General features: G+C 31.4%; 2 protein-coding genes across 2 annotated transcripts; both read left to right on the top strand.

Annotated features, from left to right (window-relative positions):
• The first annotated feature begins 7,225 nt into the window (after positions 1-7,225).
• On the top strand, positions 7,226-9,589 carry LOC107947244 (GDSL esterase/lipase At4g10955). Its single transcript, XM_016881824.2, has 3 exons — positions 7,226-7,424; positions 7,705-7,802; positions 8,500-9,589. The coding sequence occupies exons 2-3, from the start codon at positions 7,729-7,731 to the stop codon at positions 9,491-9,493; spliced, it is 1,068 nt and encodes a 355-aa protein (XP_016737313.2). The 5' UTR covers positions 7,226-7,424; positions 7,705-7,728; the 3' UTR covers positions 9,494-9,589.
• Positions 9,590-10,737: 1,148 nt separating this feature from the next.
• On the top strand, positions 10,738-12,245 carry LOC107944794 (F-box protein CPR1). Its single transcript, XM_016878621.2, has one exon. It carries the CDS (start codon positions 10,861-10,863, stop codon positions 12,034-12,036), a length of 1,176 nt encoding a protein of 391 aa, XP_016734110.2. The 5' UTR covers positions 10,738-10,860; the 3' UTR covers positions 12,037-12,245.
• Positions 12,246-16,332: the final 4,087 nt, after the last annotated feature.

Raw genomic sequence — 16,332 nt, 5'->3', positions numbered from 1 at the left:
AGCCAAATTCTTGTCCATCTTCAAGCTATCATCGAATTTTACATGGCTAGGGTTTTTCAAGCTTCCAAGCCTCATAGTAAGTGCATCCAAGCCCCGTTTTTAATGTTTTTTTTACGTTTTTGGAGTCCCGATAACTTGATTTAGCTTATTCTAACAATAATTTAACCAATGGTTTATATTTGGAAAAATACCCATAGGTGAAATGTGTTTATTTTGATGTTTTATGGTAGAATATGAAGCTTGAAATTATGTTAAACAACATTTGCTAAGCGATTTTAAGTGAAAACGAGTAAAACGATATAAACAGTAAAAATACTTAATGTTCATAAGTGTTAGAGTGAGAATTCGATGTTTCCATAGAAGGGAAAAATGTTCAGCATGTCATAATACATAATAATAAGGGATGAAGTTTAATTTACGAGCTTTGGGGAAAAGTATAAATATGCAAAAGTTTAGGGGTAAAATTGTAATTTTTCAAAAGTTTGATTCAAGGACTGTTTTGATAAATTTGAGTATTAAATAAGTCAAATGTGTTATTATAGATCAAGAAAGAAGTGGAATTGATCTTGATCGGAGAAAAGAAAAGATTAAAGACTAAATTGTTAATTTTTTATATTGTTGCACTAAAGTAAGTTTTGTGTAAATAATAGCAATATATTTTTATAAATTGTGAATTATATTTGATATGTGAATTAATATTGAATGTGGAAGGAAAATTGTTCATGAATTATTCAAGTGATAAAGCGTTTAAAATAAAGTGTTAAGTGTAAATTCCCGGTTGAACTTAGGAATAGAAGTGGATACAAGTGACATGTCACTAGAGACCAGTGATACAGTGTTACAGTGAGTCCCGGGTGCTGGGTGATCTAGCATGTGTTGCAGACACCTGATAGCTTGTGTGAACAGGCCGTGGGCATTTCCAGTGTTATTGATTAGTGGTAGCTTCGGCTATATTTCAGTGGTAGCTACGGCTACATATCAGTGGTAGCTCCGGCTACATTTCAGTGCTAGCTATGGCTACGTATCAGTGGTAGATTTGGCTACATTTCAGTGGTAGCTACGGCTATGTATCACTGGTAGCTTCGGCTACATATCAGCGTGGCAGTTATGTGCTAATTCTCTACGTATCCGTGTATATTCCGAGTGTTCAACAGGAAATTGACTAAGTGAAAATACATGAGATCATGTAACAATTAAGTGTAATTGAATGATGAATATATGTGTGGAATTGAATTGAATAGTGATCGAAAGTGAAAAAGTGAAATTATGAAATAGTAGAATTAGCAACAAAATAGTTTTGGACAGAAACAGTTGTGTGACTTTGAAAAATCACCAAAAATGTTGGAAATTGAATTAGAGAGTAAATAAGATATTAAATGAAAGCTTAATGAGTATATTTTTACATAAAAGAAACAGAGCAAGCAAAAGACTTATATATTTTGAGATATTTTAAGTTTAGTGAGACAGTGTCAGAATGAGTTTGGAATCCCCTGTTCTGACTTTGGAAAATTGTTAAAAATTGTAAAAAGAGTGTTATGTACATTAAGGATGTGAAATGGAGAGGAGGAGGAGGAAAAATAAAATATATGAATGATTTGTATATAAATTGGTCATATGCCGATTATATTTGATAAACGTTGAATTAGAAATGACATAATGTTTCATTTCAATTAGTTATTATGAATTGAATTGTAAATTCATATGGATGAAACCAAGCAATTATTTGTTAGTATTATGCATGACATAATGTATTATTCTATATATATATATTCATGGTTGAATTATGATTGTTGAGAAAGATAGATAAATTGGAAAGAAAGTTCAAATTGAGTAAAACGCAGGGTTGAATACTTTCTTTCAGTGATAAAGACGAATTGACGGAAAATACCATGGATGGACCATGGCAATAAGTGATATGTAATTCCGTGTAAGACCATAGCTAGGCTATGGCATCGGTATATGTTATGTGATTACGTGTAAGACCATAGTTGGACTATGGCATCGAGAAAATAAAGTACTCAATTCCGTAAGACGTTCACTAATTTGACAAAATTGGTAAGTGTTACATGGATTCACACTCAAGTGATAGATTTATTGTGATTGTTGAAGTTGAATTCAATTAAGTGATTTCACCAATTGGATATTGTATATGGCAAGATGTGTTAGTGAATTACATATTTATGAAATGATATTTTAAGATTTAATATGAAAAGATTTATGATTATTATTAGTATTGTTTCTGACATAATGTGGATTTCTTCGATGTTGAAATGATTCAACGGATTTATTGAGCATATGAATGAGTCTGAGACTCATACGAGTTAGTATAGATATGTACATGTGTCTTATAAGCTTTGAAATGATAAGGCTTGTGAATTGTGAATTAATCTGTGTGAAAGTATATGGGATAGATTAGCGAATCTTTACAAGATATTGAATATTTAATATATTACAATGGTTTAATAAGAAAAATATGACGATACGAGAATATAAAATGATACGGATCAATTCAGGTACTCACGAGAAGCAAGTAATAATTGATAAATTCATATGACGAGAAAGTGAAGGATTATAAGCTCATATATGGCTAGGAAATGAACAAATGGTGATAGCTATAAGGCTTGGATCGAATGAGTATATATATTGGGCCTTGTAAGCCCTAATTAGCGATTCGAAGATAATAATTTGAAAGTTTTAATCTGTATGAAATTTTATAACTCAGTTTAATATGTTTATAAATGTATGTGTTTTGGTAATGCCTCGTACCCTATTCCGGCGTCAATTACGAGGAAGAGGTGTTACAATATGACATCGCCAAATTCGGCCATAACGTTTAGGCCGGGTTTGGGGTGTTACAGGGACAATATGAATAAATTATGATGTGTATGCTAGATGATTATATATGTAATACCCCATACCCGTTTCCGTTTCCGGAATAGGATACGAGGCATTACTAGATTTTACTGAATTAATTTTTTCTGTTATTTCGAGTTTAATTACTATTCATTTATTGAATCATGTCATGACGTCCCTTGAATGGGCCTCCGAAGCCCAAAACATACATCGGGACTAAACTGATATTAAATCGAAGCCATAAGAAATTTTTCGCAAAATCTCAAAGTTATACTTACTCTAGCCATACCAACAGCTAAGTTACAAACATTCATTTCTATGTAATATTGGTATTTAGTCTATACATGCCATTCTTTCAAAATAAGTCATTTTCAAATACCAAAAGATATGGGTTGATAGTGTGATAAAGCTCCGACTAATCTCCAACCTTCGAGCTCCCGAGCACTACAAAATAGGGAAAAAGAGAACGGGGTAAGCACATTGTGCTTAGTAAGTTCATGCAACAAGAATTATACTTACCATATTATACACCTATCATTTAATAACACAAGCACACATCCAATTCACATAAACATATACCTATCACATACAAACTCAACTTTTGCATTAGTTAAGTAAACATCATATAAATTCATTACAAAGACAAATGATTGATGAGCTCATCAATTACATGATTTCCATTTCCTTGTTATTTTTCCATATTTATCCCGTTAAATTTCTCAGAATTTCGATGGATTTTCAGGGGTAAACTTTAGTGTACAAATCCGAGTCCATCAATACATATTCATGTGCGCACATTTCCATTTCAGAGAGCACACTCCCACAAACCTCATCCTTACAGCGGGATTACCAGTCCAGGCTAAATCCCCTGTAATATAAACTCATAGAGTATTGTCAGGATTACCAGTCCAGGCTAAATCCCCTACAACGGCAATTACTCTAATGAGCTTGGATCTGAATTACCAGTCCAGGCTAAATTCAGACCCTAATTCGGATTAGCCGTCCAAGCTAAATCCATTTTCCACATTTTTTTCGGGAGGGCTATATCAGAATAGGATCACCCGTCCGGGCTAGATCCTTTTTACCGTCAATTCATTTTCAAAGATCCATCGAATGTTCCTTCCATTCAACCGGGATTTATTTTCTCTTATCATCAAGAATATCAATACTTCATCAATTATCATACAATAAACATCCAAATCATATTCACATCAATAACAAACATTTCAAGCATTTAAGAATATAATTCAAGTTACACGAACTTACCTCGACACTTGTTCGTAAACAAAAAATTACTAATCCCGAACTTTTTATTTTCCTCGATCTTGCTTCGTATTTGAATTTTCTGGATCTAAATAAATAAATTTAATCATTAATCTAATACTTTTCATGTTCGTATGTAACATTCTCTATAATTCCATTATTATTTATAGTGCATTCAAAGCTGTCTCACTGAGTCACAGTCACTAAATTATTTATATCTTGAGCTACGGAACTCCAAATTAAGATCCTCTAATTTTCCCCAAAACTAGGCTCACATATATTATTACCATAAAATTTTTAAAATTTTTGGTTTATCCAATAAGTACAGTTTATTCTTTAAAGTTTCCCTTGTTTCACTGTTCGACAGTTCCGACCTCTCTTCACTAAAAATTAATTATCTCATTGTACAGAATTCGGACGATGTTTACATTTATTTCTTCTAAAAATAGACTCATTAAGAATTCTAACCATATAAATTATAACTCATAATCATTTTTTTACAATTTTTAATGATTTTCCAAAGTCAAAACAGGGGAACCCGAATTCATTCTGACATTGTCTCACAAAATCTATTATATCTCATGTTTTACAATTCCATTACTTACACATTTTCCTTTATAAGAAACTAGACTCAATAAGCTTTAATTTTATATTTTATTAATCCCATAATTAGATCTCTACAATTTTTGGTGATTTTTCAAAGTTATAATACTGCTGCTGTCCAAAACTGTTTTAGTGTATGATGTTAATTACCATTTTTCCCTAAACTTTCAATAAATTATAATTTCATCCCTGCTCAATTAACCTCTCAATTGAACTGATTTTTCTCAATCAACACTTTATTCTATCACTTTAAACTACTTTTTAACCTTTGGAAATCAGAATTTTAACACTAGACTTTAATTCCAAACTGTTTCACAATTAAGTCCTACAAATCAATTTCTATTAAAATTACCTAATAAAATCATCTCATAAACAAATTAAAACTTCAATTTCACGCTATTTCATCATAAAATTCCAGCACATATTCATAGCAACTTTCAATTTCATTCATAAAATCAAAAACTAATAAATTTAGTAATAGGACCTAGTTGTAAAAGTCTTAGAAACACAAAAATTACAAGAAAAAGGTAAGGATTAACTCACTTGGTGCAAAAATTATGAAAAACCAGCTTGAATAAACCCTTAGGACGTTTTTTGGCTGATGAGAATGCAGAAAAATAAAGAGAATTCTAGATATTCCACTTTAGTCCTAACTTTTAAAGTAAATTTTGCAATATTCCAATTTTACCCTTAATTCTTCAATTCTCCTGATTTTCTCAGCGTATGCCGCCCAAAATATCTTCTTTTGGGCTTATTTTCAATTTATGTCCCTCTTTATTTAACAATTGAGCTATTTAATCCTTTTAGTAACTTTTACACCTTTTTCAATTTAGTCCTTTTCACTTAATTAACTACCCAAACATTAAAATTTTCTTACGAAATTTTAATACCATATTACTAACACTTCATAAATATTTATAAAAATATTTTTGACTCGATTTTATGAGATCGAGGTCTCGATACCTTGTTTTTACCCAATTTCTTCAATAATTTCTTTTTTTAACTAACCACTAAATCGGTAAAATTTTTCTATTGATATTTTCATACGATTTTCCTATCATATCAATATTCATGCAAAAATATTAAAATAAATTTCTCTTTAAATCGGATTTGTGGTTACGAAACCACTATTCCGATAACCTTGAATTTGGGCCATTACAATATAATGTTCATATTTGATCTGAAACGTCTAGTAATGCTCCGTAACCCTGTTTAGGTGAAGGATAAGGGTTGGGGGTGTTACACATAGTGCTACTATTTTGAGGAAACTATGTTAAATAGGTCTCAACGTTTAGTAAATCTCTATTCTTCCTGTCGTTTTCAACAACAAAGTGCTACTATTTTGAGGAAACTGTGTTAAATAGGTCTCAACAATTAGTAAATCTCTATTCTTCCTTTCGTTTTCAACTTATTGTTACGGTTGTTATTGGTTTACATATTCGCTAATGTGTTTAGTCCAGCAGACGGTATGATACTTTCGAGGGACTCTAGCTAAGCCTTATGATAAATAAATTAGCAATAAAGGTATTGAAATTGAAAAAGAAAACAAAAACCTTAACTTCCTCTTCAGTCTTCTTCTTGTTCTTTTCCTTAGCAACTCTAACAATGGCCGTGATCTCCTTATCAGTGTTTTTTCTTCCTAGAAAATCAATCTCTTTTGCAATAAAATCGAAAACCTTCTCCAAAAATTCAACAAGGTTCGACAGATCCAAGTTGGCGCTAAAGTTGACCGGTTTAGGAGGCGACGAAGAAGCTGACGGCTTTCTCGACCGGAACTCGAGGATCATTGCCATTATAACTATGAAACTTACTGCGGCGTAGCTGTTGTTTCTTTGTTCGGTTAATAACTGAAGTTTTGTAACAAAAAGGGCGGGGTAGAATCTTTATTTCTAAGTTTCTTTTTAGGATATTTGCTGGAACGTCCTTCTTTTGAACTTTTCATATTTTTGGGTAAACTAACTAATATCAGTAAACTATTAGTAAGTTTATGTTTTGGTCACTTAACTTCAGAAAGTTACAAAATGACCACTAAACTATTCAAATCATTGTTGTATAACCTACTGTTCGCTTCTCTTACACTAATTAGAAGCTCTCCTTCCCTTCCTTTTCTATTGTTTAGTTTTTTTTCTTCATTAAATAGTTTTAAACATCACGAATCTACGAACTAAAATTCAAACAATTTTCTTCTCCAATCTTCGATACTGGTCGTCAGACCAAATTAGGCTTAAGATTTGTTCTTCTACTTGTCAATCGGTACTGATCATTAAATCGTCATTTAGAACTCGCTAGCCGAACTTAAAAGAAAATAGCCTAGTGGTATAAATAATTTTTTTTTTAAATATATTAGTGACTTAAATGAAAACTTTCAATGATCATTTTCTAACCTTTTTAAAGTTGAGTAACTAAAACGAAAATTTACTAATAGTTTAATAAATTTTAGTGTAATTGATCCTATTAAATAACTAATACAAACAATTTAACATGACTTATATTTTTTGTTTTTTTGTTTTTAACAATAATAATAATAAAAAAGGAATAAAGGGAAACTTTGGCAACTTGTATAGCTGTATTCATATATACTGTTAAAAATAGTGCTCCCCCCACGTCAACTCTGTATTTTCTCGACGGAAAATATAGAAAGATTGGCAAAAAGAAAAGTGAAAAAAGGTGAATTTGGAATCGTTCTTCGCTGATTTGATTTTAAGGTAAATTGATTTCCCTTCAATTTCTTGAATTTCAATATTAAATCTTGGTAATTCAATGATTTCCATTTTCTTTTTCCAAGTACGGGTTTTCTTGTTCCTTTTCTTTTTTGGGTTCTTTCTTGGATTATCTTTCCCAGAAAAAGAAACAAAAAGGATTGGGTATTTGTGATTTGATTTGATCTTCTTTCTTTTTCCAAGAGAATCTTTTTGGGGTACTTAAATTAAATGTCTCCATTACTAAATTAACCGTGGGAATCTTCGTTTTTTTAATTGTATGTAGCAATTTATTCTCTTCTTGATATATATGGAAGGGAAAGCAGCATCTGAAAGACAAATTTTCAACCTCTCAGGACCTTTACATCTCACTTCAATTGACTGGTAAATACCATCTTTTTTTTTTCACATTCATTGCAAGATACAAAGGCAATTGGGTAATTGATAAACTTGGTAACGTGGGAATTTATCAAATTCGTGGAAATTTGTCAAGCAATTGACATTTTAATTCATAAGATTTCTCAATAATGCCTCAAAATGTAAACCCCAATTGGCTTTTTTTATTAATTGGGATCACCGGTGAAACTTGTATGTAGCAATTTAACCTGTATGATACTCAGCTGGCATGTTTTTGGATGGATTCCTTGTTAAATTCAAGGGTTTTGATAGTATATTTGAGGGTAAAAATATGATGGAGCTCCATGTACTAGAAATTAGATTGCAATTGTCCTCCTACTTAAAAGAATGAGTAAATTAGTCCCGGTACTTTAAATTAAAGAGCAAATTGGTCTTTTATGTTAAAATTTTCAACCATTTCTACTGATAAAAATTAGCATATTTGATAAAATAATCAAACAATTACACATGGTGTGTTATATATACTTCATGATATACATAGATAAGTTTTTAATAGATGAAACTTTTATCAGAAGGATTAGTTTGATTTTTAATCTAATATACGGAAATTAATTTGCCTAATTTTTTAATAAAAGGGGTAAAATGCAATCCAACTCCTAGTATGAAGACTTTCATGGTATTTTTACCTATGTTTGAGATGTTATTTGTTGTACTACTTTGATAGGAATAACTTTCATCATCGAAGATCGGTTGCTGCAAGCTTGGTCCAAGGAGTGTACATTCAAGAACGCGATCGCCAGGAGAATCGCCGAGGTGCCCAAGCTCATGCGTCACCTTGGTGGGATTTCTTCAATTTCCAACTGATCCGTCCTCTCGTAGATGATGTTGATAACTCCATTTTTGGTGCCATTTATGAAAACAAGTCTTTTACTTCCAATTCCAGCCATTCAGCTCAAAATGCTCCGAGATATGTTATTGCAATTCGGGGCACTATAAGTAAACCCGCCACCATATCTCTTGATCTCAAGTTGGATCTCATGTGCGTTCGAAATAAACTTCATGAAAGCTATCGTTTTCAGCTAGCAATGCAGGCTGTGCAAAGTATAATTGGTGTTGCCGGTACTTCACACATTTGGTTGGCTGGTCATTCGCTCGGATCTGCTATTTCATTGCTTATAGGGAAGAATGTGATTAAGACAGGTTACAGCATCGAAGCTTACTTCTTCAATCCACCGTTCTCTACCCCGATAGAAATAATCAAGAACGAAAAGCTGAAGCGCGGGATTCGCATTACAAGCAGCTTAGTTAAAGCTGGAGTTGCCGTTGCCACAAAGGGTCGACATCAAAAGCCTCAACAAGAAGATCCATATATTTTACTCTCTAAATGGATACCATTCCTGTTTGTGAATCCTGCAGATAAAATATGCTCTGGTTATATCGCCTATTTTGAACACAGGAAGAAGTTGAAGGAGATCGGAGCCGGGAAAATCGAGAGGATTGCAACATGGAATTCCATAGGGAGTTCATTGTCAACTTCAGCGGAAAACAATCCGGAACCTCTGCATCTGCTTCCTTCTGCCTATCTGACTGTAAATTTGAGCAAGTCTCCGGATTTTAAACGAGCTCACGGGATTCACCAGTGGTGGGATTCGAATTTCTACGGCCAGTCTGAACTGCATGAGTATAGCTACTGCAAGTTCTTTCCTGACATTGCATAGGAGAAAGATCACTGATTTATAACAAAATTAATTTCTTTTTTCTCTTCATATATTTGTCTGTATTTCTAGTAACAAACTTCGAATTTTCTTCTTGAATACTTGTAAATATTCATCTAGGAATTCAAATCCATCTTATTTTTAAACAAGATAAACAAATTAATTTTTTAATTAATAAACCTTGATTAATTAAGTTTATTAGTTGGTTAAGCATGTTGTTTCAAAATTTTTTAATTAATAAATTTTTTATTTATAAAATCAACTAATAAATATGTAATTATATAATAAAAATATATATTATATATCATTATGTTAAAAATATTTGAAATTATTAATTCCTTTATATATAATATAAACATCAACTAATCTTTTTAATATATTTTTTTCATATATAATATTTATATGTCAAATATTTATCTTCTCCATTTATATTGTGGATACAGTGATTTTTAATATTATAAAATTATTATTGTTTAACTATCTAAGAATTAAATACAAGACTCTTAAAAGATAAAACCATCTAATCAAATGAAATTATATATTAAAAATGCATTTTCTCCCTTCAAAATTGACCTACTTCTCTAGATATACAACAAAGTGACCCATTTCCCTATTTTCTTCTTCTTCTTCTGGCATTTTTAGTAAATTTATCTGTAAAAAATAGATAAGTCCTCTCTAGTCTCTACTCTTATTAAAAAATTAAACTATTTATATTATATAATTTATTATTATATTATTTTATAATTTTATTACTTATATATATTAATATACTATTTTATTTTTTTATTTAAATATTAAGAGTTAAATTGTTATTATGTCAATTTTAGTTATGATGATAAAAGAAAAATAAAATTAAATAATTTTGTAACTATTTTGTAACTTTTTATAATTAGGTGACCAAAAAGTAAAATTTTAATCGACTAATCATTTTATTACTTTTCATAATTGAGGGATTAGAATATATTTTAATAATTGAATGATTAACATTAACATTTAGGAAATCTTTGTTAGAGATAATGAATGGTGTTGACATTCGCTATATTTTCAAAATTATAATTTGATTACTATAATATTTGATTTCAGATTTTTATTTTATTAAGTCAAGCTTAGAAAATTCGTCAAATGATTTAATCAAATAATTAAAAAAAAGATAATCACAAATTAGAAGAATAAAACAATAATTATCCAATTATTAAAAACTCCTTAAACCCTAATAAGAATCATTTTATTATCAATATATCCCTAAACAGCCTAAAGAAAACAGAGAAAAATCCTGCTCTCTTTACCCCACAAAATCAACTCCGTTGGGGGGGAGAAGACTTAAAACTGACCCAAACACCCACAAAAGAAGAGCAAATAAAAACCCTCGAATGAATTCTTCTTGTTCAGGAAGAAGGCTGAGAACTATGGCTTCCTCATTGTCATTACCCCAAACTACCATTTCCGATATTCTTTCTAGATTACCCGTTAAGTCCTTGACCCGATTCAAATCCGTTTCCAAGGACTGGGCTTACCTCACTTCCACCCCAGCTTTCGTCTCCGACCATCTCCGCCGTTCTTCTTCCGACCCGTCTCTAATCGTCCGCTGTTACAACACCCAATCCGGTTTCGACTCTGTGATCTTGCTGATCACTGACCCGACCCAGAATTTCGCTTGCCGGCATTTGGCTGTTCCTTTGGATGAACCGCTTCCTCTGTTCCCGAAAATCGTGGGTTCAATCGGTGGTTTGGTTTGTCTCGATGTTTCCCCTTGTTATGCTTCTGATTTTGTTTTATGGAACCCTGGGACTAAACAATTCAAACACTTACCTGTCCCTTTGATTGCTTCAACTAGAAGTAACCCTATTTGGTTAGTCTTTGTTGGTTTTGGGTTTGATTCATTCAATAATGATTATAAGCTAGTTAGGATCGTTTCTTTTAAAAGAAATGATGGTTTACCCTTTGTGAGAGCTGAAGTTTATTCATGGAAAGAAGGGGTTTGGAAGGAATTAGAAGATACTGTATGTTTTGATTCAGCTATAATATGTGGAGGACAAGATGGTGTTGTTGTTGTTGATGGTAGTTTGAATTGGGTAGCCATTGGATTACAACGATATGCCGATAGAAAGGTCGTGATTTCTTTTGATATGAGAAGGGAAGTGTTTAAGACAATACCATTGCCAGCACTGACTCGAATTGGCAATGTTAAAGTGATGTCTTACATGGGATTATTAGCTATTGCCGTATACCCTTTAGTTTTTGCAGCCAATGGTAATAATATGAACCGTTTCGAATTCTCAGTATTGAGTGATTGCGAGGATGGGAGGAAACATTGGACTAATGTTGTTTTGGCCGAGAATTTCTCAAAGTCTTTGGTTCCAATGGGGACTTGGAGAGATCGTGAACTGATGATTAAACAAATGGGTGATCGAGACAATCACCCGAAGCTTTTCTTGTATGATCCAATCGACGAACGAACTAAAAGGCTTCCGATCGATTGTGTTGATTTATATTTACAATGTTACAGTCATGCGGAGAGCTTGGTATCAGTCGATGGAAGAAACTAAGATGCTGTTGAAGCAAAGCTTTCAAGAATTTAGGTCGGGCTTGGTCGTTTTTCAACTTGCATAGGCTTTTAGTTTTATAAATTGGTAAAGACTTTATATTCAAGTGTCTTTTTTTCGCTTTATAAATGAATATGGATGGATATTGAGTAGATAATCATGCCTTTTCTGACTTCAAGTTTCAGTATGGTACATGGTGAACATTGCAATTATATATGTTTTCTGATGAGAGACCCTACATTGTTAGCTTTACTTGCTTCATGTGCCTCTTGACGTATATAGAGCCTTTACGTAGAGGAAACCGGATTTCAGATCTTCGGAGCATATTGGTTGTAGGGTATGGAAATGATATATATATGTAGAGAAAAAACTTAGCATTTTCATGGGTATATATAGAAATGACCAAGGCTTATTAGAGAATGATTATCTATCCCAATAAATTGGTGACTTTTTACAGGCAATAGGAAAGAGTAGCCTAAAAAGCTCGTCGATAGCTCGGAGTTGAAGGTTTGGGACCCTTATTCTAAGCAAATTTTGTTAAGGGGAAATCATCAACTTGTCTTTTCTCCTACAATGTATGAACGCCTTGTTCATATAGACTTATTTTCTGTTTTGGAAATGATTAGTTAGTATGTTATTATAAAGTATGGATGATTAATATAATTGTGGTTTCCTTGCGAAATTTCTGACTTGTCTCTATTGTGAACACGCAAGTTCGAACCTTGAAAGGGGAAGCATAAACCAATCAAAACTAATTCATAAGATGATTGAATTATTTTGTGTAATGAAAACTCTTCAAGCATAATTGATTTCACTTTCTCTCATGACATCATTGCTGTGTGTGTGTTTCTCTCTCTGTGTCTGCTATTTGGGATCCCTTGTAGTTAACCTTTTTCTTGCTAATCTTCCCTGTTGCTAAATCTGTCAGTTTATAGTTGACTTTTGATTTTAGTTTCAAGCAAACGTTTTTTTCATTGAATACCGTGAAAAGGGTCTTGCAATGATGTTTGAATCGGGCAAAAGACTGGTTGAACATGGCGGTTGCATTGGATTTTTTTAATTTTTAATATTGGATTTAATCAAACTGAGTGGACCGAGTAAATCAGTTAGACTGACAAACTGGTGGTTTGATCGGTTCGACCTCAAGTCCAAAACCTTGGTGTCCAGTAGAAATAGTAAGAGAGAATATCCCATCCCGGACCTCTTTTTCTCTGGAAGCTAGCAGTTCACTATGCCGGACAATCTCTAAAGTTTCTTCATTGACCCTAAGTATAAGATATATAATGACTTTTATAATAAGGTTAAATCCTAATATTAGTCTTTGTATTTTGTGAAAGAAAGTTGTAGATTTAGTCCCAATACTTTCTAAATTTTAAAACTATAGCCATCATCAAACAATAATCATTAAATTTATCAAGTTATGCTATTTTTAAATTATGATGTGTCAAACATATTATCATGTATAATGTCATATTAGCTTGTTAATTTCACATATTATTCACTAAAAAACAAGTTAATGGATTTACTATTGTTGTTTGTGTCAATATTGAAATTTCAAATTCAAAACGTATAAAGACTTGGAACGATCTAATTGGAGAATATTGATCAAACTTACAATTTTACTTATAATATAAGATTAATGATCGAATTTAACCAAATATATTTAATTGTTGCTATTGATCTGATTAAAATTGATTAATTCAAAAAGTAAAATGATTAAAATTAATCAGATTAAAGTACATGGATCAAATTCACATTTTTCATAAATTGTAAAATTTAACTTCTATAATACTTTTAACTTTTTACAACCTCTATTGATCTGGTGGAGGTAGCATTAAATGAGCTAAACAATGTATTGTAATATTTACATTTTTTGAGATTTACATTCTCGTAATTATATTATAAAACGTAATCTTACATTCCTCGAAGCAATCATTGTTATAAGAATGTGTTTCAAGTTTTTGGGAAGATTATTTAGAAACCATTGTTATCACATCTATGAAGACTTAGAAGCTTCAACGATGGCCAAGTGTGGGACATAGTTCCCCCCATAAGAGATGACGGGCATTCCCATCAACATATGGGCTCTAAAGTCCATAAACAATAAACTGTCTTCTTTTTGAATCATCCATTGATAAGATATAATTTCTCTCACACACATGTATATGAATAATGCTGATATGATCTCACTCACGCCCTTTCTTACATTAAATGGAAAATGGAAATAGTAATTAAATCATCTTCTTGCATTAAGAAGCAGTGAAACAGGTCGTTGTTAAAGATGGACAATTGAAAAAGCAGTATGTTAATGTCGTGATATGCCTGTCTTAATCTCCAAGGTGTCTTTTTATTATAACATGATTAATTTACATCAATGCAAACAAAAACACTATTTCCTTTCATTTTCTTATGAAACATTATTAAAATTAAATCGTGGATAATAACGATTGCAACTGAGGCGATGATAAGTTCCAATCTTATTTGCAGTCAGGAAATATTTTTACGATAATAAAAATAAAATTTTATCATTTTAATAGTCTATATATTTATAATTTTTAAATGATCATTTTTAGAGAAATTAAAGGATTAGTTTAAAATTTTATAAATTATAAAAAATTTTAAATTAAAAAATTGCCAGATGCCTGATTTCTAGTAAGCTCCGCCACTACCCATTAGATGGAACATGATAATGGTCAAGAGATGGCGATTTCCCATTGAACCATTTGCAGCTGGCACAAGTGGCAGATCATTTAGTGACTGACTTAAAAGAGGAAAATTATTGAAATAAATAAGTTGAACTACCTTATACTATATGCAGCAGTATTAAACAGTGACTTTAGGATAATGATTTGCACCAATCATATAGTATATATTACGTAGAGTAATTCTCTTAGGTTTTTAGAGCTTTAATATTTTTAAATTTAAATTAAAAAAATCTTACTAAAATATTAATTTTTTAGCATGACTATTTGTTTATCATTTCATGCGCATTTCATTGTGAGATGATATTTTTATTTTATATGTCATGTCAATAAATAGTTTAAAAATAAAAAATATATACTCAAAATTCTAAAAAGAAAAATAAAGTACATTTGGATTGTCATACAAGCTGTCATGTTTAAAAATTTAATATTTTAGTCAGTATTTCCATTAAAAATAATAATAATTCGACTATTTTTGGTATGTTTAAAGTCAAATTTAGCTAAAAAAATATTAAGGACCAAATTGATCAAAGAAACAAACACGTGAGGGACTAAATTTGTTATTATACCTTTTGTGTTTTTTAAGGATAAACTATATTAGTAGTCATCCAATTATAGTTTTTTTTTCTTTTTTAGTCACTCAACTATGAAAAGTTACAAAATGGTCACTCAACTAGTAAATTTCTTTTTTTATTCACCCAACTATGAAAAAATACAAAATGATCACTCAACAATTTAATTTTGTCTTTTTTGGTCACTCAACTATCTTGAATTTTTTGGTGCTTCCATTTTTACATTAATTAAGCAATGACCGAAAAAGACAAAATTAAAATAATTAGATGACCATTTTATAACTTTCCAAAGTTGAGTGGCCAAAAAAACCCCACAATTGAACGACTACTTTACCCTTTCTTTTTTTTTAAATACCTTTTTCAACTCATTTAGGACTCAATGAACATGGCTACTAAAAAAACCAGTAATAGGCTTTTGCCATCGCCGCCATCTCCCTAGCTTTGAGCTTGAAAATATTAGTTAAGTTAGGGTGATACCAATCACTAAGACAACAAAGGAAAGGACCATATATGGCTTTTAACGCTGACCTTATGTTTATAGCCTAATGTCACATACGCTGACATTCATTGGCTTGCTCCGTATATGGACCATATGATATGTATATTTATATAGGTCAAGTGACATGGAATATTTTTATCTTACCCCACAACAACTGGCCTAAAGGGTGAGTAGCACTAGGGAGTTTTGCATGCGCACATGCATTATAAGATAATCTCAAGTTATGATTTTGGTTTTTTATTACATTTAAATTTATAGTTTAGTATCGATTGAGTCTTAGTTCAATTGGTATTAGTATTATTATCGATGCAGAAAGACGTGAGTTTGAGTGTGCTAAAACGCATTATCCTCCTATTTAAGGGTTGGGGAGGGGCTATGGATAGTTCTAGGTATTATATCAAAAAGAGCAAATATGATACGAATTTATAATGAAATTAATGTTCAAAAAGTCATTTATACGAATCATAGAGGTCAATTAATGGGGAATTATTTTACCTTAGCCCACAACGACTAGACTAAAGGGTGA

The sequence above is a fragment of the Gossypium hirsutum genome, chromosome D12 (genome assembly GCF_007990345.1).
Source record: "Gossypium hirsutum isolate 1008001.06 chromosome D12, Gossypium_hirsutum_v2.1, whole genome shotgun sequence".
Taxonomy (NCBI): Eukaryota; Viridiplantae; Streptophyta; class Magnoliopsida; order Malvales; family Malvaceae; genus Gossypium; species Gossypium hirsutum.
Note: the sequence above shows the minus strand (reverse complement) of the source record. Positions and strands in the feature narration are given on the sequence as shown.